We start from the raw sequence: 19,965 nt of genomic DNA on the forward strand, positions 1-19,965 counted from the left end.
ATACTCTATCTTATCAAGCATCAAAAAAGCAAGAAAGGAGCCTCAAGGGCGCCATATGTCACTCTGCTCCTTTCCAACCTTGCTAGCGCCATACTAATGCTCCGCAGTCGCTCCGCAGTCACTACCGGACACGATAAGATCGGCATCCGTTGAGTGAGACGCCGTGTGTCCTCAAGGGCGCGGTGTGGAGAGGGCGGGCTTTTTTTGACATCCCAAGCCCTCAACCAAACGCGGGACCTGGAAGGGTTTGCGATGATACACGTTAGTTTGGAGCAGGATTCCGCGCTTATCAAGCCGATCTCGTGTCCTAGGGACCCCGCGAAAGGCGCTCATTTTCAGGGCAACACGTTAAACGGACGGCCTATCCCACTTTTGCAGGGTGATTACTTTCATAAACTCCGTAAAAGAAATGCATGGAATGATGGCATCATTTCTCTCTTTTATCAAAGTTCGGTCCTGTTCCTAGCTACGGACAGACCATCTATCAGCTCAAGGCTTCCCTCGCCTGAGACAGCATTGCGACTGATTTATCTGATACCTACATCCTGTCACCCTATTCCCACCAAGCCAGCCAAAAACCCTCGACAACATACACCTGAACGACTTACTTCCTAAACGTAGCGCTCCTCTCACCTCTAGGAGGCGGCGCCTTTCTCGCGCCCTTGAGAGGCTCGTCACCCGTCTTGGCGTACGGGTCGAACGTCGGCTTGACGTGCGTCTTGCCGCGGTTGCCCGTCCGGTTCGCGTGGAGCACCGACGTGGCATTGCTATAGTCAAACGTCTTCTCTTCCTCCTCCCCCTCGCTGTCGCTCGAGTCCGCTCCGCCGGACTCCTGTTGCTCGGCTTTCTTGGCGTCCTTCTTGGCCTTCTTCGCGGCACGCTTCTGCTCCTTATTTGCCTTCTTCTCCGCTTCCTTTTTGGCCTTTTCTGCCTTCTTCGCTGCCTTCTTCTCCGTCTTTGACTTACGGTTGTTGATTGCTGTCAGGTACCCTTGCAGTTTGCTTTGTTTTTCGGCGGCTGCCTCCTTCGCCTCCTCCAGTTCTGCAGGATCGGCATTGTTCTTGGCGACTTCCTCCTCGAGACGTTGTACTTCGGCCGCGGCCTTGTCGTAATCCTCCGTATAGCGCGCGACCTTGTCGGCCCTCTTAGCAGCCACCTTTGCCTCGCGCTCGCCGGACCCCGTCTTGCCGTTCTTCTTGGACTTTCTCTCAGACTCTGGCCGCTCCAGGACGATGTCGATGGAACTCTCGCCCGACTCTGACTCGTTCTCGCTAGCATCGGAAGCGTCCCCTGTAGGAGCTTTCCGTTTCGTGCCAGCCTTGAGGGTGAATTCCTCCTCCACCTCAGTCTCCACGGGTCGAGCGGCGGCGGCAGCGGCCTTGGCCTCAGCTTCTACGCCTCCCTCCATAGCCACGTCTTCCTTGGGATCGGCCTCGACCGTCTTCGCATCCTGCACGAACTTCTGCCATGGAAGCATCACATACTCCCCAAGACCGTTAGCCGCAGAGGCCGGCTGTTCCCAGGCCGAACTCAAAGCCATGCGGCCGAACAGCTGAGACTCCGACAAGAGAACAGGTTCCAATGCCCCCCCGACCGCATCCTCGCTCGCAACCTCCGCCAAAGGCCTGGCCGCGACTCTTGGAAGCTCTGTCTTGAAAAAGTCTAGCAGACGTGGTTCGTCGATGCCCCGTTCTCTTGCTTCTTGATAGCGCTTCCATATCTCGGTGACGTTTTTCCGTGCGATGAAGGCGTGATTTGGTATGAGGGCATGTAGCGCCTTGGCGTCGGGTGGCATGTGTTTTGCAATGTCACCAATGATACCGTTGGGCATGACAAAGGGGGTACTCTCGTCTTCTTTCCGTGCCACCTCGTCTCTCCATGCCCAAATGGCTCTGTACACGGCGAATTGCTGACCCGAGAAGGGCATGGGGTGCTTGAGGAGGGTATTGTACCAGCCCTTGCTACCCTTGCCAGACTTGGGGTCGAACGTCTCACAGCCATACCGACTCAATGAGAGGGTTTTGGACTTCTGAAGCGTCATCTCGATGTAGTCGGTGCTAGGGTTGCCCCTATCCGACTTCATCACAAGCTCGTTTCGCATCTTATCGTAGATATAAAGCAGAAAGTGGGTATCAGAACGGGCATAGTACAACATCTCTTCCGAGAGAGGGCTACCCTGTGTTAGTATCTAAGGGCAGCTGCTTCTGGACTTTACTTACCGCACTCTCCAATCGGCCAATTGGTACTTCTTGTCGGCATCGAAATTGACAAACTTTTTCAATAGAAAAGCCAAGCTCTTTTGGGGGTAGTGGAGCGCTTCGCATGCGCTGCCCGTGTCGAAAAGACCGTTGACATACAGACCAAGATCGCGCTGCAGCCACACCATATCCATGAATGGGCCATGGAAGACCTAGGTTTGTTAGCTATGAACTCCAAGTTACCTTCTCAGTATGCACTGACCTTTACAATACTGGGGTCTGCAAAGACTTCGTTGAGTACCTGAAGCTGCCGTCTCCAGGGCTTCAGGGTGTCGACAATCCAGTCCTGTTCTCTTGTGCTAATTTGCATTAATGATGTGAGTCCGACGTATGTCCTAAAGTCGTGATGTTCCAGGTCAACGGCAATTTCCTTTGCCTTCTTGAGGTCCTCCAGCATCTCCAGGACACCCTCATATGTATCGACGTAGATGGCCTCCGTGCCTTCGACAGGCTGCCACGGGATCGGCTCGGCTTGTTCGTAGACGCGGTCGGGGTATTTTGCCTCGAGGATCTCGATTTCGTAGGGATGCTTGTATCTGGCTCTTCTGTCAGTATTCTCAAGAGATAACAACCTCTTCATCTTCATGCGCTCCTTGTATGCAGCCTTGCTGGACTCGGGCACTCTGGGAAATATTAACGGTAAGAAAGTGTGGTTGTCGTACTGAACAAAGCCCTCTTCTGTTTCGCTAGTTATTAGGCTCTGCTCAAGAGGAACTGTAGCGTGAGGCTTCTTGGTAATGAGTGGCTTCCATTGAGCGTTGTTGTCGACCGGTTGGTCGAAGTTGAGTTGGGGTTTAGTGATGTTTGCACTGCGGACGACACTTCCGGCCGTCTTAGGCTTCTTAGCTTGAGGTGTCTAGCTCCTGTCAGTATACGAAGTCTTTCTTATGATCATGGGGCGCACTCACAGCATCGGCAGCCGGCGCATCCTTCCTCTTCAAAGCTCCGGTGTACTCGTCGATGGACGTGTCGGCTTTCTCCAAGACTGAGTCGACGACGTCCACAATGCTCCGCCAGCGCATATCAATGTCGTCGGCATCTTCGAGGTTGGGAGCGTTGAGTCCGCAGACCTCCGCAGCTGACTTGAGGAGGGTGGTCGAGAGCTCGAGGATCCGGGTGGTTTTGGCATCGAGATCGTCGCCGACGTTGGGGTTCACGGCGCGCTGGAAGGGGAGGTCCTCGGCGGAGACACGGTTGACCGACTTGACTGTGGTCACGAGCGCAGCCTGAACTTTTTCCTGGAGGGACTTGAAGTCCTGGGGAGACGGCATCGTATTGGCGCAGCGGGTTTGGTTCTTGGTGGAGGCTGTCGCGGCTTTGCTGCGAAGTTTGACGATCGAACAAAAAAAAAAGAGCCCACTGCGAAAGGTCCCTGCCGATAAGATTGGGGATACTATCTAATCGATAAGAATATGGATAAGCTACCTTACCTTACCTTACCTAAGGTAGGTGCCTGCCTTAGTAAGCTAAAGGTTTATGGGAGAGGTCTTGAGATGAAGAATTGGGCCTTGTTCGATGTTGGCAGTGGAAATTCGGGAAGCCAGTATTATTCTTCACATTCTATAGATTTGGGCTGTGTCATCCGTAAACGGAAGTAATGAGGCAGGTGAGCGTCGAGCAGAGGTGAAGGCGACTTGGGACCACCTTGACCGAGCCTCGCACTCACAGCGGATGAAGCCGCTGACCTTAGGCACTCAAGCCCCCTGTGACGATTTTGCCTCCATTTCTAGCCGCAAGCTGCAACTTCACCTCTCACTGCTCCTCCGTGACTTCCGTCATCAGAGAAACATCCATCATGTCTGCGTCTTTAGCCCCCGAATGTAACGAAGTCAAGGAGTGGGTGAGCCTGTGAAGAAATCCATGGAGGGCCTGCTGACTCTGTTGGAACAGGCGCTACGATACGTGCTTCTTGAAATGGTACAGTGAGAGTAAGTTGACTCCCTGCACATGACATGGAAGAAAAAGGAGATATCTGACAACAGGTTGAAGAGTACCTGAGAGGCACCGGCACGGATAACAATGAGTGCGCCGATTTGTTCAAAAACTACCAAAAGTGTTTGACGGTAGGCTGAGTCTCGATTCCGCAACCGAGTTTGAGACGGCAAAGACTGACTGGGAGGTAGGTTGCCCTCAAGGAACGCGGAATAGACAAGCTGTTGGATGAGGCGCGAGAAGATCAAAAAGACAATGATGCGACGTACATGGGACGCAAATGTGAGTGCTGCAATGTGTTCTTGGGGAGGAGAGTCTGACCACTCATGCAGGAGTCATTTCAATTCCGGACAAGATATCTCGCAGGCTAGTTTGTTTTTGGCGTTTTTCAATGTTGCATTTGTTGGGCATAATGTGGCAGTGTTAGAGACGGCAATCTCCCAATATGAACTGTTTTCCTGAATTTTCCATGACGCGTCCGCGCGCCAGCTATTCTCCTGGTGGCTTGGAGATGGGCACTAAAAACTAAGCTTGAATCTCTCGGAGAAAAGCTCCTGGTATGCAGACAACACGTGCTACGGCCAGGTGCGGATAGACACCTTGCCTAGTATTCGTACCTACCCTAGGAAAAGGAAGGAAGGAACTCTGGATGGCTGTGCAAGTAAACGGTGTAACTTGGGTTCATTCTGCTGGAGTGCTGGACATGTGTCAATATTGAGATCACCGCCGAGTCTCCATCGATGATGCACGACCAAGGAGGCACCCAAGTAAGGTACTCTGTCGAGACTGGAAAGACACTGGATGCAGGACACTGCTAGTTGGCCGGAAATATGCATTGTATATACCGAACATAGCACGCACAAATCTAGCATGAATAAACATGAGTAGAAACATTCAAGTCTAAGGTACGGACATGTACCTGCCTAGGTAGGTAGCTACCTTGATATATCAGCCCACGTGATTTTAGGTGAGATAGATTTGCTTCCATCTCGGCCAGATCGCATCACTTTAAAAAAATAAAAATAAAAAGCATGGGCCAGGGTTGGCCCAGTCCAGTCCCAGAAAGCCAAGCTCAAGCTGGGTGGGGGCTTGTTCCAGGTTCGAGACCGCCTACATCCCCGTCAGACCCTCCGCCAGAGACGAGCCGGGTGCGTGCGTCCCACGGGTCAGCACTCTGCAGACGCCCAAACCTGGAAATGTCCAGATCTCCCGTCCCCTTTAGTGGACTCGGGATCCGCTAGCGAGATATTTCGCTAGCGGCTGAGCAACCTGGAAGGCGCCGCACCCAGCAGCTAAGGTGCTGGCACACTGCAGGGAAACCAACAGGGGACCAGCCCAGTGCAGACTCGCTCCTCATCTGTGTACTAACTTGCCAGGTAGAGAACTTGACGTCCTCCAGCTAACCCCAAACCTCTTGCACCCCCCCGTCACGTCCCTCCAATAATTACATTGTAAATTCCCAGATTTACCGTATCCCTCCGCGCTCGCGAAGCTTGTCCCTGGCTCTCTCTCTCCAGTTTTGTCCTGTGCCCTTCCACCAAGTTCCGCATCCAGTGTGCAGAGACTCGCGAGTATCCACGCCCACATCCCTCCACGTCCCTCCTTCTCCTCCCCTCCAGAACATCTGCGCAGAGCAACACGACACAACTGCGGTGCTACACCAACAGATTCGAATCCTCGCACCAAATCGGTCCTCGTCCGGCCCTCGTCCTTCTCCAAAGCTCTCCAAGACACATCGAGTCGAGTCAAGTTTGCGACCCCACGATCCTTTCCTAGCTTCCCCCCTCCTCTCCCCGCGCTTGTCCCGCAATCGCCGCCGCCGAGTCCGCAGTCCGACGCTCAATCTAGATCCTCACACCCCGACGCACCAACATCTCTCCTTGGCGACAAGCCTCGGCATGCACTGTCCAAGGGAATAACGATTCTATGCACCCCCTCTCGGTTCTCAGCCTTGGGATCTTCGTAGCTGGCTACATCACCGCTCGATGGGATCTGGTCACACGCCTCTATGAGCTTGCCATTTTTGCCTGGGACTACGGAGTTATTGTATGAGGATCCTCCCTCAGCCCAGTTGCGAATGCGCCGTCTGGTTTCTAACTCTAACATCCATATCTAGACACGCGCTGCCAAAGGCTTCGCGCTCCTGACCTTCGTCTACCTCCTCATCTTCATTCCCGTGGAACGATTGGCCACCAAGGAGGCGAACCTGGTACGACGAAAATCTTTGAACCCCCCTCCGCTGAGACATGTCTGGTTGCGCAACTGGAAGAGGCATCTGGCTAATGACGGACTCGACACAGCATCCCCGATCCACCGGAGCTGGCGTCTCGGCCAGGGAACAGCTGCGACGGAGAGGCTCCTTCTGAGCGCCGTCTCCCGCGCTGCCCTCGGCTGACATGCCAGAAAATGACGGTCTAATGAGGATATTCTGGCCGACGGACATCCAGCGCTCCGACCTACCTGGCGTCGTCGTGGGATGGAGGAACTCGAGCCTGGATGTCTTCGTCGTGGCCATTCTCGACGATGTTGATGTCAGCTATCCCCTAGAAAGACTGCTCTTTCAGCAATTGACCAACCCACAGGCCGGCCATGTCGAATTCGCCCTCAAGATCGGCACCCTCTTTCGAAACTCCCCTCACCCCGTGAATAGCATCTACGAACGATGCGGACACAACGCGATGCATGTCCTCGGTTTGACGAACCCTGGCGAAGCCGTAGTACTCGATCCCTCCCTCTTCATCGCCACCACCCCACCCGGCGCAAGGGCACCTCGAATCGCGTGCGCAAAGGCCCTCAGCATACAGATTATACTCTACGACCGACCACGCCCCAGCAGAATGCAGTACATTTCGCTGAACCCCATCTCGCTCGCGCTTGGAAACAAGGAGGCCCCGGGTCTGCCACCCACAGAGCACATGGCCGAAGAAGAGAGGCAGGAATTGAAGGTGAAAGAGCAAAAGAGGAAATTGGTGGAAAAGCTGAAACTACACACCATTATCAAGCGGTCTCCGTCGCCCAAAGAGAGAGCCTTGCCAAAGATTGTGAACCAAATCAACTGGTCCTGGGAGCTCGAGCAGCTATTGCAGAAGAATATCTCGCGGATCGGCACCAGACCCAAGCGATCCCTGAGCGTCTCGGAGCGAGTGGTGGAGCATGCGACAACGATGCGGAATTTCGTCTGGGACCTCTTGATCTTCTACCTGCTTCCACTGATACAATGGGGGTTTGTGTACATGCTCATGGGCCACAGGGCGGTCGCCGAATTACTCCTTCAAGTCTTGGAATTTCGACTGAAGGATGACTACCTGGCTTTGAAGGACATATCGGCAACGGCGCAACAAGTGGAGATCCGGCTGCAGCAGTTTTGCTATTGGCCCATGCAGTACACGACTTTGCGACAGCGCAAGAATGATTGGGAGAGCGTCACGACCAGCCACCCTGACTACATACGCTTCTACAACAGCCTATGGCTAGTCGCTAACGATGTCATCATCGGCATTGCGTTGGGGTCCTACATCATTGACAACGCGGAATGGGCTGCCAACGCAATCAGCGAGCTTCTGAGGGTTTATACCGTTGAGGCACTTCAACGAAGTATATCGTGGCTAATGGGATGGCCTGCGGGTTTGAAGCTGAATAGCGAGCTGGCACTCTTCCTCGGAGACCTGTTTCTCTGGGTCATTGACTACTGGTCAAGTGAGCTTCCTTATTCCGAAAACAGGCGCGAAACACTACTGACTCGAACAGACTGCATCGCGACTCTCCAGCCAGTGTTGCCTCACATCATCTGGTTCATCGGCTTTTCCAGCTTCGCCGGCGCCAGCATGCCCATTGCGATGTTCTCCGACCTGCTTTCCAGCCTGACCGTCCACATTTATTCCTTTTACCTGGCGTCCGCCCGGATCTACCATTGGCAGCTGACAATCCTCATCTCCCTCTTCCACCTGTTTCGCGGCAAGAAGCACAACGTCCTCCGCAACCGTATCGATTCGTGCGACTACGACCTGGACCAGCTCCTCGTGGGCACCATCCTCTTCACCCTGCTTTTCTTCCTCCTCCCGACCGTGGTCGTGTTCTACCTGAATTTTGCAGTTGCACGGATGGTCATCATTTCGTTAAAGGCTGTTTTTGATACACTTCTCTCTTGTCTAAACCACTTTCCCCTTTTTGCGCTGATGTTGCGGGTCAAAGACCCTAGGCGACTACCAGGTGAAAACCACTTCATACCCAGGGAAATAATTTTTGGCTAACCCAGACCAGGCGGCATCCGTTTTGAACTTCGAGATACCCTTGACTATAGACTTAGTAATACTTCCAACGAGCCACCAACCTCTGTAATCTACCTCAAGGTATGTTGTGCTCTCTGCCTTCCTTGTGGTTACCCCCTGTGGTTACCATTCTGTTCTGTAATACAGCATCGGTTCTAATCGCTCGTTAGTCCATCCCCCTCACCTTCCGCGCCATGTTCCACCAGTACTTTCAGATGGGCAACCGCATCCGCAAGCACTACCTCTCGCCCACGGTGGTGCTCTGCCTGCTGACGGGCAGATTCGTCCCACCGCTCAATCGCAAGAACCTGTACAGTCTGCAGTACAGCATGCTCCCCGCGCGCCGCGCGAGCTTCCGTCAGATGTGGGACGCTATCACGACTGTGCAACCCAGCAGGAAGCCCGTGCCGTTTGTGATGAACGGCAAGAGGTATCCCACAGGAATAGGTGGCGGGGGGAGGCCGAGGTATCATCACTAGAAATGAAATTTTTTGACGTTTATTCTGCATCCACATGTCTCCTTCCAGTACTTGTCATGTTTGATCAACGTTGTCTCCCGTGCATCGTGATATTATTTTACTGCACAGCTTCCCACATTTTTCAACCTTCACACCGTCTGACCTCCGTCAAGCCCCCAGTAGCCCAAGAATCTTCCCCAAGATCAAACATGTAGCTCAACCGCAGATCATCGTCGTCGTCGTTGTCGTCACCGCCCACGTAACCCAGACACTCTGTCCTCTCCATCCCCGGATCCTGCGAGACCACAATGTCTCGAAGCCCTGGCTTCTCTCCGACGGAGTGCGGGTGGCCGTTCCAGATGCCGAAGAGAAGGCCGTCGCACATTGCGACACGGGCTTGTTCCGGGCCGAGAGTTAGGGGCAAGGGACCGTAGAGGGTTGTGAAGACTGAGGAGATGGAGAGGAGGGAGGCGTGGCCGGTGCCTGGACCGGGGCCGCGGGTGATGCCGGAGCCAGGACTGAGGGGAGATGAGGTGCAGGTCCAGGTTGAGGAGGTGGAGGTGGAGGAGGCGAGAGACAGAGATAGAGAGGTGGCGGCGTGGAGTACGAGGGTGGATTTCTTGGTTTTTGCTAGTGGGGTTGAGGTTTTGGATGATTGGACATGGTGAGGTTGCTTACCATTTCTTTGAGTGAGTCGTTCTGAATGCTACGAGGGAGATGGGGTTGTCAGAGACTGGCTGATATCGATGGCTTTCGAACACATACAGTCCGGGTGGATGGGAGCAGAGAGGGCTTGTAGGGGAGTGGAGTATGGTTGGAGGAGGGGAAAAGTCGTGATCTTATGATTTGCCCTCGAGACAGGGGACAGATTCGATTGAGGTGTTTATCCTATGGTTCAACAATGCGGGTTTCAGGGCAAGAATGGGATGGGATGATCGGAAGGGGAGCGAAGAGAAGTTGTAGACATGGAGGGATTTCGGGGGATACGGACGGATGGATGCCACCTTCTTCTTGGTGTATCGTTGGACTAGAACGGGGCAAGTTTGTGATGATGGCGAGAGCAAGGTAGAAACTATAGCCGGGGGTGCTATCTGTGTCTATACCGAAGCATTGCACCCTGTCTGTCTGCTTGCTAGTCATAAGACCTCTCAAGAGGCTTCTTGTGGGTTGATTGAGAATCCTAGAGGACGAGATGTATGGCTGAACCATTTTCCTTCGCCGAAATGATACTCTAGATTTCCATTTCTTCTTGATCTCCAGCTGACATGCCGGTGCAACCCGTGACATTTGTAGTACAAACGCAGTCAAGGATCTGTTCAGCGTGGTTTCCTGGAGACACTACATCACCGAATGCCAGCACCAATGTGCGGAACCGACAATCCAGATTCGAGCTAGCTGTCCCTTGTACCTGCCAACGGATAATCTGCCCCTAAGCTAGAATTCAGTCATGGATTTCACCGAAGAGGTGGACTGATATGTATAAGGGCCGGATAATAGGACAGTCTTTCTTTCATATTGTCATGTTGCATCGACGTCGTTTTGATAACAGCATCTCAACTCTCTCCCAGAAGTAGTACTCAGAGATTCTACCTCATTGTTCCGTACGCGGCTGCAAAACAGAGCACGATCCGCTTCCAAGCTCTCGTCGCCCAGTACTCAATGGTGGTTCCCGCACGAGTACGAAAAGAAGTGATGCTAGTTCGAAACCGCCAGGAGAATCAGGAACACAGCAAGAGACTACATGTTGAGAAAGCCCCATTCCGGAATTGCTGATGACTGTCTGCTCTTCCAGTCATAGTCACATGCCATAAAAAAGCCATTAACCACCTACTAGTTCTTTGCGATCAAAACACAGGTTCTGTACAATGCGTGTCCATCCCGCTACTCGATGGGGCGACATCAAAGTTGCTTGGCAGCTTGTAGTCAATTGCTATGACAGCAACGAACATATGATTGCCCATCAGTAGAGACAATTCTCCCTTCAGTCTCTGTTCAGAAGTGGTGTATTGGAGTCAACACGCTGCAACGGTGAAAGGCAAGCTGCCAATCAGATGTTGGGGGTTATGCATGCTTCTGCATGATCAGCCCGACTGACCTCATCTCACCTGCAGCCTAGATGCTGCCTAATACTTGGCCATTCAAATCTCGCATCAACCTCATCATACCCAGAACCAGCAAGGTCGTACAAAATTCACCAAGAGACTAAGGAACTTGACTCCAACCAACCATGACAGAATGGCACAACCCGTCATGCCGCCGCCTAGACGCCTTCATCAGCGGCGGCATCTCCAGCTGCCTCAGCTGCGGTTCCGTTCAAGTTGACATCGAAGAAACATCACCAATACACAACAAGCCAGCGACGGACTCTGTCTATCAACCCCTGATATTCCAGACGGACATTCGGCTCCTCACCCTGGAGCCTGGGGAGTTTGGCGACCCGATCAGATGCAGCCTCTCCCTTAGCAGCACGTCTAGCATGATAGACTACGATGCAATCTCCTATACCTGGGCGAGAGAGGACGGCATGATGGAGTGGACGCAGCGCATCACCCTCGACTCCCGCCCATTCTTCGTCACGGCCAACTGCGAGACGGCGCTACGGCGCGTCAGGAGCCGCGGGGCGCTGAGGGTCGTCTGGATCGACGCCGTCTGTATGAACCAGCAGGACATCGAGGAGAGGGGCCACCAGGTACGCCTGATGCCACAGATCTACTCCCGAGCGCAGCGCGTCCTGGTCTACGTCGGGGAACCGGTTCCCGAAGAAGAGGCCCTTTTCCGCTTCATGGATCATCCAGATCCGGGCCTGCCTCGGCTGCCGCTCCAACGGGCGTTGGAGACACTGCTCACGCGGCGGTACTTCTCGCGAGTCTGGATCCTTCAGGAGGTGGCGCTGGCCAGGCGAGCGACCTTGATCTGCGGAAAGTTCGAGATGCCGTGGTCTCAGCTCCAGATTCCGCGGCTGGCGGATCTGGGCCTGCTCATCAATACCAAGGAGAAACCGCGGCTGTTGAACGTGCTTCAACTGCCGTCCGTCCTCCAATTCCGAGCGCCGGCCTATCGGGACTCGAGTGATTTGCTCCATCTCCTGGACCTGGCGCGGAACAGTCATGCGACGGACCCTAGGGACAAGTTGTTCGCCGTGTTCGGTCTCATCTCCTGCGCGCAGAGTGACGGGATCGTGGCAGACTACACGATGTCCACGAGAGAAGCGTACATGCAGATGGCGCAGTGGATTGCTCAGAAATTTGGGCTTCCTGCGTTGCTGTTGAGGTCCTTCCACGTCGACAAGGTCAGCGATCAAATGGCCAAAAAGCAGAACCCCGAGCACATTTCGATCCCTTCGTGGACACCAAATTGGACGCAGAAACCGTCTTCGCGAGTGTTGCCATTGATTACGGAGATGCACGACGAGTCCATGGCGGGATTCAACCCAATCGGCCTTCCAGTAAGTCTCAAGATGGCTGACAACTCCTTGGAATCCCCCGCATTGAAGCTAGGAAAGCTCTGTGACGTATTGAGCGAATATGATAGTCAGGCAAGAAGGGCAAGTCATCCAGGTTCAGTCGTTGCAGCTAAGCCATGGCCATACACGGTCTTCAACGTGTCACAAGGGCACAAGTCGTGCGAACAGGTGGCATTTGTTTTCTGGACACAAGATCTGGAAAACCCCGAGCGGCCTCAGGGTCCCGCAGTCGAACAATTATTCGCCAAACTCCCGTACAACGACGTCACGGCAGGCGTTGCAAGTAGGAAAGAAGAGTACCGGGAGCTTCACATATATCTAGTTCCCGAGGCAGACGAGTACAGTGGGTTTTCATTCGAGGAGCCGGGGAACGTGTCGGTTTGCGTTGACAACTTGTCATGCACGTGGATTCACGATGACCGTGAGGGACGAGAGACTGTCGGTCGATTTAGCAGATATGCAGTCTGTGCCAGGGATCTGGGTTATGGGGATGTCCGCGTCGCAGGGTTGTTGCACATGGACGGGCTTGTCCATGAAGGCGTATGGAAAAGCGGCCAGTTCGAGAATGTCAGCATCGTCGGCGAAGACCTCGGCGCGTTTCCAGCGCGGGATGAGAAGTCCAAGCGCCGCCACATGTATTATTGGGAACTGTCATCCCAAAGTCGGCGGATGCAGGAACTGGAACAAATGGCCCCTAGGTCGCATGATTCGTCTGAGGCACCCAGCGGGTAGGACCTTTCGATGCCCTAGATGCGAGATCCAATGGACACCATGGTCCTTTCTGTTGGAATGAAAGAATGTGACCCGGCGGAAATTATCGGGAGGTCGACTGCCGCCAGTTCGCAAAAGCGAGTAGTAGTAGTCGCCGGCCGTGATGAGTCGAATCGGGAAAGGAGCTTGGACCAGTCGCAGAGAGCTCTGGACCGTCGCGGTGACGCCAATCGAAATTGGGGGTTAAAAGATTTTCCTCCTTTGTTGAACGCCTCGACAGCTTCGCTCGGATGATTGGTTGGTTCGGGATCTGCATTGGCAAACGAGGTCGATGCAATGATGCCTGGAGTTCGACTTGTAGTTGGCGCAAAGGGGGCTCCCAGGGTTAAGAGGAACAATCACGAAGTGCTCGTATGAGCGTCGAGCTTCGTGTCTGCGTATATTCCAATTGGCCGATGATTCTCCTCGAGGTCGCGGCTCGCCTGCAGTTTCCTCCTTATCGCGTTCGGTGGTTATTTCCACGATTGTTCTCATGCCTCAACACAATCCCAGAAGGGAGCCCGGGATTTGCATGTGTGGCAGGTGTGCGTGCAACCTTTTAGACATGTGGCATCTCAAGTTGATCCCGTTCCTGCCCGTTCATCGATTCTCGGCGCGCTGGGTGGCATCGGGTGTTTCGGTTGATGATGCAGCCACCGCGGAATAAGCATGGAAGGAAGAGCCTAAGGCGACGACATGCCGCCCGACGGCGCCAGTCTAAGGCGTCTTAGATCGGCAGGAGACATGGAAAGGGAAGAAGAAGAAGCCATGGCAAAAACCGCCAACACGACAAGAAGAAGGCGAGAAGGAAGAAAGACCCTGTCTGGACTGCCAGAACAATGGAAGGAAAGAATGAAAGAGTGGGCAACGCTGGCATGCCTTTCTCTGTAGGGTAAGAGAACCTATCCGCTTGAGGTAGAGAACCTCTGATGCAAACTAAGGAATTTTTGTCACCACCATCATTGAGCAATCAAATTGACGCCATCTGACCCCGTGGCTCAACAAATGTCCAAATCTTATCAGTTGGCATCATGAATCAAGATCGTCGATACAAGCAAAAACCGTTGCTTTTTGTCGAGACGCCCAATTTCAGATACAATCGGAATGTCAGACTAGGACAATTGATTCGGAAGCGCAAGCTCTAGCCGAACTACTTGCTTCCAGGCCCTCGACGACGCCATTGGCATTTGACGCAGAAGACGTACATCCTGACAGAGACAGAGACAACAATGATGCGTCATTTTTGAGGCTCTAGAGCCTCAGGCATGCACCAGAAGACAATACCTAGCAGCGACGTGGAATGGTGAGCGCCAACGGTGTGTTTCGGCGTTTCTTCTCCCTCCAGGCTTGCGCTTGCACTAGCAACAGCAGCTTGGCTGGGATTGAGAGGAGCAAATTTTTTCATCCAGCGTCGGCCTCGCCCCAATGGTTGGACGGATGTGTGTACCTCACAGGCTCATCCTGGGCGCCTCAAGGTTGAGGTTCAACCGTAAAAGGTACCTGGACTTCGACTCCGAGACATGGCGGACCCACACATCATTTCGAGCGACCTGCGGTATCGCGTACCGACAGCTGGGATTGACAAACGCTAGATTTACGTTTGACGCTGAATCAATCTTGCAGATACTCCTTTTGTGGATCCCGACATTACGGTTACGGCGTTTTGGTCGCACCCATCTCGGCCATCTCAGACACTGGAGCCTCGGACGTCGGCTAAAAGGAGCGAGCCCGCCTCCCATTGGCAGATGAATCGCCACGTCTGTCGGCCATCGGTAGGGCCAAGCTGTCCAATGACGAGAAACTGCGGCGTCCCTCGGAGTGCTGCCATTGCAAGCGCACGCCAGCCAGGTTTCTGGGTGCTGCCGGGATCTCACGTAACACTCGTCCACTTGCAGTCGGGGGTGTAGGAAAAGGGGGTGTCTGCAGTCAGACAGCAGGCGAAACCGAGCTGGCCAAGGCATGCGTGAGTGCCGCTTCGATACACTTCATCCCATCTTTCGCTGATGGTTGGCGGCCGCATTGACTCGAACGAAAAACAAAAAGTTTGATAAGGAGATGGGAAGAACAGTGAAGGAAAAGGAACGAAGAATGGTTGGGAGATGAAGGGAGGGAGCACGGCATGAAATGCAAATCGACGCAACCGACAAAACGGACGGAGGACCTGAGCGGATTCGCCATTTCCCTCCTTCAAACTTCGAGCCGTCTCACCGCGTCCCTTTTTATCTCTGGGACCAACGTTCCAACTCGGTCATTGTGTCCACTTTCTTTCTGGCGTTGTCGCTTTTTTCCTGAGCTATTTTGTCGGGTCCACCCACGTGTGAGTGCAGGGCTGCGGCTGATTGGACCCGGGCGCTTTAGAGTGGGGGCTTTTGACGGTATCGGGTGGGGGTCACCACAAGCCATGACCGGGCTGATATCAAAGCTGACATTTGGCGGTTTTTTCTTTGCGCTGTATGCCTGAGGGAATCTTTTTCGAGAAAATTTCTTCGCCATGGCAATCCCATCCAACCCGTGTGTTTCCGCAGTCCCAAACAGCATCGATGCTCTTGTCTCGAAAGCTTCAGCGAGCACCGTCTCCGTGAAGCCAAGATGCTTGGAGCATAGGCATTGCGTGCTCATGTCGTCTCAAAGACTGAGTGAGCTTATGCTATACCTACATGTTGATTATCGATTAGCCGGCCGTAACGGACTCAACCTTGCGGGTTCTCCTTAGCCTTGACACAACAACCCACCCCTCATGATTCGTGTTCCTGGCCAAGGGGGCACTTCCAAGTTCCAGCAAGTACAAACGCCTCAGGCAAGATCAGAGGCCCCAAGATCAACCATCTTTCCCTTCTCCCCGTCCAGGGATCCCCTTCGCCGCCCAGCCTCCCGACAATGCCCGAGATCGGTGCGAGGGCGTGTGTTGGGTCCCTTTGGTGGATGGAGGTCCACGATATGTCAACGACCGTCAATGTCTAAACCTGATTGGGACGCCTCGTTCATTGCGAATCCGTCCCCAGCGCCGGGTCCACCGAGAATACGTGAATACACAAACGGTACTCACCAGCGTCTCCCCGTCTCCTGTTTGATCCGATCCCACACATCCTGAGAAGCCTAAGCCTCAGGCTCACCATCTCGAGTATGGAACCTGAGGCCTAGCTGGCCGAGCCATCTGGATCAACTTCCGCCGTCCCGTTGCCTGGGCCCCTGCCCTCCTCCCTCTACCGAGCTTGCCCGTCACCTGAGCGAGAGCTTTTCCCTTCCGAACCTGCTTTTGAGCTTTTTCTCTCTCCTCCTCCCTCCTTCCACTTTACCTCTCTCCATCCCAATCTGTCCTTGTTTCCTATCTTCTCTTCCTCCCAGTCCATCACCGTCTATCCCACAATCTCCCCTCACATCAGTCACAATGGCCTCCACTCGTGTCCTCGCCTCCAGACTCGCCACTCAGATGGCCACCAAGGCCGCCCGTCCTGCGGTGCGCGTCTCTGCCATGCCCAAGCGCACCATCACTGGTAAGTCGTGAAAAAAATAAAATCGAGAACGAGACGAAGGGTGGGAACGGGAAAGGCATCGAAAGAAAAAAAAAAAAAAAGACCGACGCCGACAACGAAGCCAATGAGCAATCACATCAATTGGCCTCGCGGCACCGATTCGATATCAACAATGTGTTCGATATCGTCGCCTTCCCACCTCCCCGTCGAGAACTCATCAGAAGTATGAGAGAACCACGATCGTTCTGACATTCGATTGCGAAATTTTCAGGCTTCTCCAGCCCCCTCCAGGCTGTCAAGCGCCAGCAGGCCACCACCATCAAGTCCTCCAAGGTCTTCACCCAGGTCCAGGCCAAGCGCGCCTACTCTTCTGAGATCGCCCAGGCCATGGTCGAGGTCTCCAAGAACTTGGGTATGGGTTCCGCCGCCATCGGTCTTACCGGTGCTGGTATCGGTATCGGTCTCGTCTTCGCCGCCCTCCTCAACGGCGTTGCCCGCAACCCTGCCCTCCGTGGCCAGCTCTTCTCCTACGCCATTCTTGGTTTCGCTTTCGTCGAGGCCATTGGTCTTTTCGATCTCATGGTTGCCCTCATGGCCAAGTTCGTACGTCATCACCAATTCATCGTCTTCTCATCGAGACTCATCGGAGCTAACACATACGACAGACGTAAGCGATTTATTTCGCACTGGCGAGCTGGGGAGAGGCGAGGAGACAGCTTTCGGACGGAGCTCTGCCCTCCTGATCGCCACCTCCTGTTGGGACAGGTTCGCCTATGGTCACGCAATGGAGCCTCATCCACTCCATACTGCGTGGCGAGCTAAAGTTAATAGACGGGATAGATAGCATGGTGGGCATTTTAGACGATTAGAGGTCATAGACCGCACGGCTCTGCTGTGTTGTATAGATGGAAATTGGTCTGTGGCAGGGACGAGGTAACGCACTACTCTTACCAGCGAAAAAGTTTTGCATCTCCCCATCTTTTGCTCCAGCCAGCCTACCCCCGTGGCTCCTGGCCCTGATACAATTTTTTCTGTAAAAATACTACAAACCTCAAACTCATGATCACCGACTTTGATGACTTGATGTGAGGTAATTGATGAAATTCCGGGCAATGTGCAAAGTATCGTGAGATTCGTGACAAAAATTCTCCATAATCTCGAGCCGCAGCGTCTCGGCAACCAGCAAAATTCACCGCCCGAGAGCTTTCATCGAGGCACTTCCATCTCCACTCTGGGGAAGACGAGAGCTTGAAGCTTCCGAGAACCTGTCGAGGTGAATTGGCCAATGTGAGATGAGAATTGGGGTGAGCTTCACTCGAGCCACCTAGGCAACCACGGTAGGTTTTTGCGGGTGTGTCCCGTTCCTGGCGGCGGGAAGCCAGCATCCATCCCCATGGGGTTATTTTTTTTTCCCACGAGCCATCACGCACCACCCCGTGTCATCCTGCCCTATCCTGCCTGCGCCTCTCACTCTCTGCTGGGCTCGCTCACGGCTAGGTTCGATTCAGTGACTTCACCCTCTCCATTGAATGCGGAAGTGGATCTCCTCCCGCCCGTTCGATTCTCCCTATCCTGAGGCCCGCTTGCTGTCGTAGACGATGATGATGCCACACGAGTATTGAGGGTAGTTACCACCATTGAACGCGCAACTCCGCTGGATGTGTCGATAGAAGAAAGAGACAGCTGATGGCGCTTCGCACCCCCGCTCTTGCATCTCCTGTTCACACTCCCTCTTCTCACTTGAGCATCGTGACTACTCTAGTCTCGGCTGGACAACAGAGGCCGCTCTTCACTTCGTTGCTGGCATTGACGCTGCCAACATTGGCTTGGTCCCAGTCTAGCAAGGGGAGGGAAGCTCGGTCTCCGAGTCTCCGCCTCCGCTCGACTCAACGTATGTCCTTCTCGTCGAAGCTTGGCTCCGAGTCGTGCGTCCGACGGGCTGTATCCGTTTGTTTTGGTAGGCCCCCCCGCTCCTTATGCCCCCTTCAAACCGCAACGAAAACTTTCGCCGTCGTAGCTTGTTGACACATGCCTGACGGAGCCTTGAGGAAGCTTCAAGAAAGCCAAAGGATAAAAAAAAAAAAAACTCCAGATGAAATCGGATAACGCATGTGAACGTGAATGACCATCAGAACCTTTGAGTCTCGCAATTGACTTTTTTTTTTCTTTTTTTCCCTTCTCTGCCTCATCAGATCAATCCCTCTCGTTGAGCATGTGCCTCCCTCCCGATCTCGATCATAATCGTCAGGGTGGTAAGGCGCCTGCCTGCCTGCCTGACCGACCATCAGGGGACGGCTCCCACTTGGAAACGAGACAAGCGCGAACAATCAGCACCGTTTCATCCGAGCAGACAAAAGAGAAAGTGCAACTTGCTCTTATCGCGGGTATCTGTCTTCGTTGCGTGCCCACCTTCCCTCTTCCACGATCCTTCCCCCCCTTCCGTTTATTCGCCCCCTTTCGGGATCAGCTCTGCGGGTCCAGTGTACAATGGTGAAGGTTTCGACAGTCTGGCCGCTGCGGGATTGGATTTCTGGCCTGCTCGAGGCTCCACTGGCGTAATGGCATCATGGATTTGCCGATCGATTGAGCCATCCCCTTTCCATCACCGTTTCAATGGCGGTCTTTCATATCCACCGTATTGCGGGATTAGTGGTAGGTATCGTGATGTGCATCCGCACGCGCGCCCGATGTTGGAGTTGGATGGGATGTCGTTGGAAAGATTAAGTAATCCCTTCCTCCCATTCAATTAATTTTTTTTCCCTTTTCCCCGGGCTGTAGGGTAATGACAGGTTTCCCCTCACGCGAACCTCGTTCGATTTTTTTGAGACCTGGGCTCATTTTGGTCACGAATTGGAGAACCGAGGGCGTGGGCGAGTGTAACGGCGCCGTGCAGAGGCGAGCGCGCAGGAGACTGCGCAAGCGAGTGGACGGGAAGACATGCCAACGCGTGATTTGACCCACTCTTTGCCTTTTTTGGGTAGAACGGGACGGACGGAGAGGGGGGCATTTGGTCCTCGGCTTCTAGAATTCTGGGATGGTTGATGAGAATGTGTTTTGATTTGACGACGTAGCTGATTTGAAAGTTGAGTCGGGTGCATGTTTTCATATCAAATGAAATAGAAGGTTGCCCGCTTTCTGACGCAGAGTGGGATCAAGGGGAGATATAGTACCACGGAACTGCTATGGCAACAGGTAGCTCTCAAACCGCAGCTTTAGACCAAGATGCGGCCAGGAGAAGGATAAAGGCCCGCCTTTTGAGCGCGGTGGCTCGACGGAGCGATGACGGGTCACGGCGTTATCTCGTCAGTCGTCACGTTGTTGGCCGACAGAAAACGGGAGACGCGAGGCATCGTATCGGAGCCC

At 53.8% G+C, this 19,965-nt stretch overlaps 6 protein-coding genes across 6 annotated transcripts; 4 read left to right on the plus strand and 2 right to left on the minus strand.

Moving 5' to 3' along the window:
• Window positions 1-604: 604 nt before the first annotated feature.
• Window positions 605-3,529, minus strand: CORC01_03521 (3'-5' exonuclease; the record flags this gene model as incomplete). Its single annotated transcript, XM_022615170.1, has 4 exons — window positions 605-2,171; window positions 2,220-2,410; window positions 2,461-3,114; window positions 3,167-3,529. The coding sequence occupies 4 exons, from the start codon at window positions 3,527-3,529 to the stop codon at window positions 605-607; spliced, it is 2,775 nt and encodes a 924-aa protein (XP_022478348.1).
• Window positions 3,530-4,053: 524 nt separating this feature from the next.
• CORC01_03522 (uncharacterized protein) lies at window positions 4,054-4,561 on the plus strand (the record flags this gene model as incomplete). The annotated part of the gene is made up of 5 exons (XM_022615171.1): window positions 4,054-4,094; window positions 4,149-4,186; window positions 4,248-4,321; window positions 4,382-4,472; window positions 4,557-4,561. 5 exons carry the CDS (start codon window positions 4,054-4,056, stop codon window positions 4,559-4,561), a joined length of 249 nt encoding a protein of 82 aa, XP_022478349.1.
• A 2,025-nt stretch (window positions 4,562-6,586) lies between these two features.
• Window positions 6,587-9,334, plus strand: CORC01_03523 (N-acetylglucosaminyl transferase component; the record flags this gene model as incomplete). The annotated part of the gene is made up of 5 exons (XM_022615172.1): window positions 6,587-7,886; window positions 7,938-8,399; window positions 8,451-8,539; window positions 8,629-8,888; window positions 9,097-9,334. The coding sequence occupies 5 exons, from the start codon at window positions 6,587-6,589 to the stop codon at window positions 9,332-9,334; spliced, it is 2,349 nt and encodes a 782-aa protein (XP_022478350.1).
• Window positions 9,059-9,597, minus strand: CORC01_03524 (uncharacterized protein; the record flags this gene model as incomplete). The annotated part of the gene is made up of 2 exons (XM_022615173.1): window positions 9,059-9,535; window positions 9,595-9,597. The coding sequence occupies 2 exons, from the start codon at window positions 9,595-9,597 to the stop codon at window positions 9,059-9,061; spliced, it is 480 nt and encodes a 159-aa protein (XP_022478351.1).
• A 1,546-nt stretch (window positions 9,598-11,143) lies between these two features.
• On the plus strand, window positions 11,144-13,111 carry CORC01_03525 (heterokaryon incompatibility protein; the record flags this gene model as incomplete). The annotated part of the gene is made up of 1 exon (XM_022615174.1): window positions 11,144-13,111. The coding sequence occupies one exon, from the start codon at window positions 11,144-11,146 to the stop codon at window positions 13,109-13,111; it is 1,968 nt and encodes a 655-aa protein (XP_022478352.1).
• A 3,406-nt stretch (window positions 13,112-16,517) lies between these two features.
• CORC01_03526 (ATP synthase subunit C) lies at window positions 16,518-17,424 on the plus strand (the record flags this gene model as incomplete). The annotated part of the gene is made up of 2 exons (XM_022615175.1): window positions 16,518-16,623; window positions 16,874-17,424. 2 exons carry the CDS (start codon window positions 16,518-16,520, stop codon window positions 17,422-17,424), a joined length of 657 nt encoding a protein of 218 aa, XP_022478353.1.
• Between the last annotated feature and the right edge of the window lie 2,541 nt (window positions 17,425-19,965).

Source organism: Colletotrichum orchidophilum (assembly GCF_001831195.1).
Source record: "Colletotrichum orchidophilum strain IMI 309357 chromosome Unknown Scaffold_21.1, whole genome shotgun sequence".
Taxonomy (NCBI): Eukaryota; Fungi; Ascomycota; class Sordariomycetes; order Glomerellales; family Glomerellaceae; genus Colletotrichum; species Colletotrichum orchidophilum.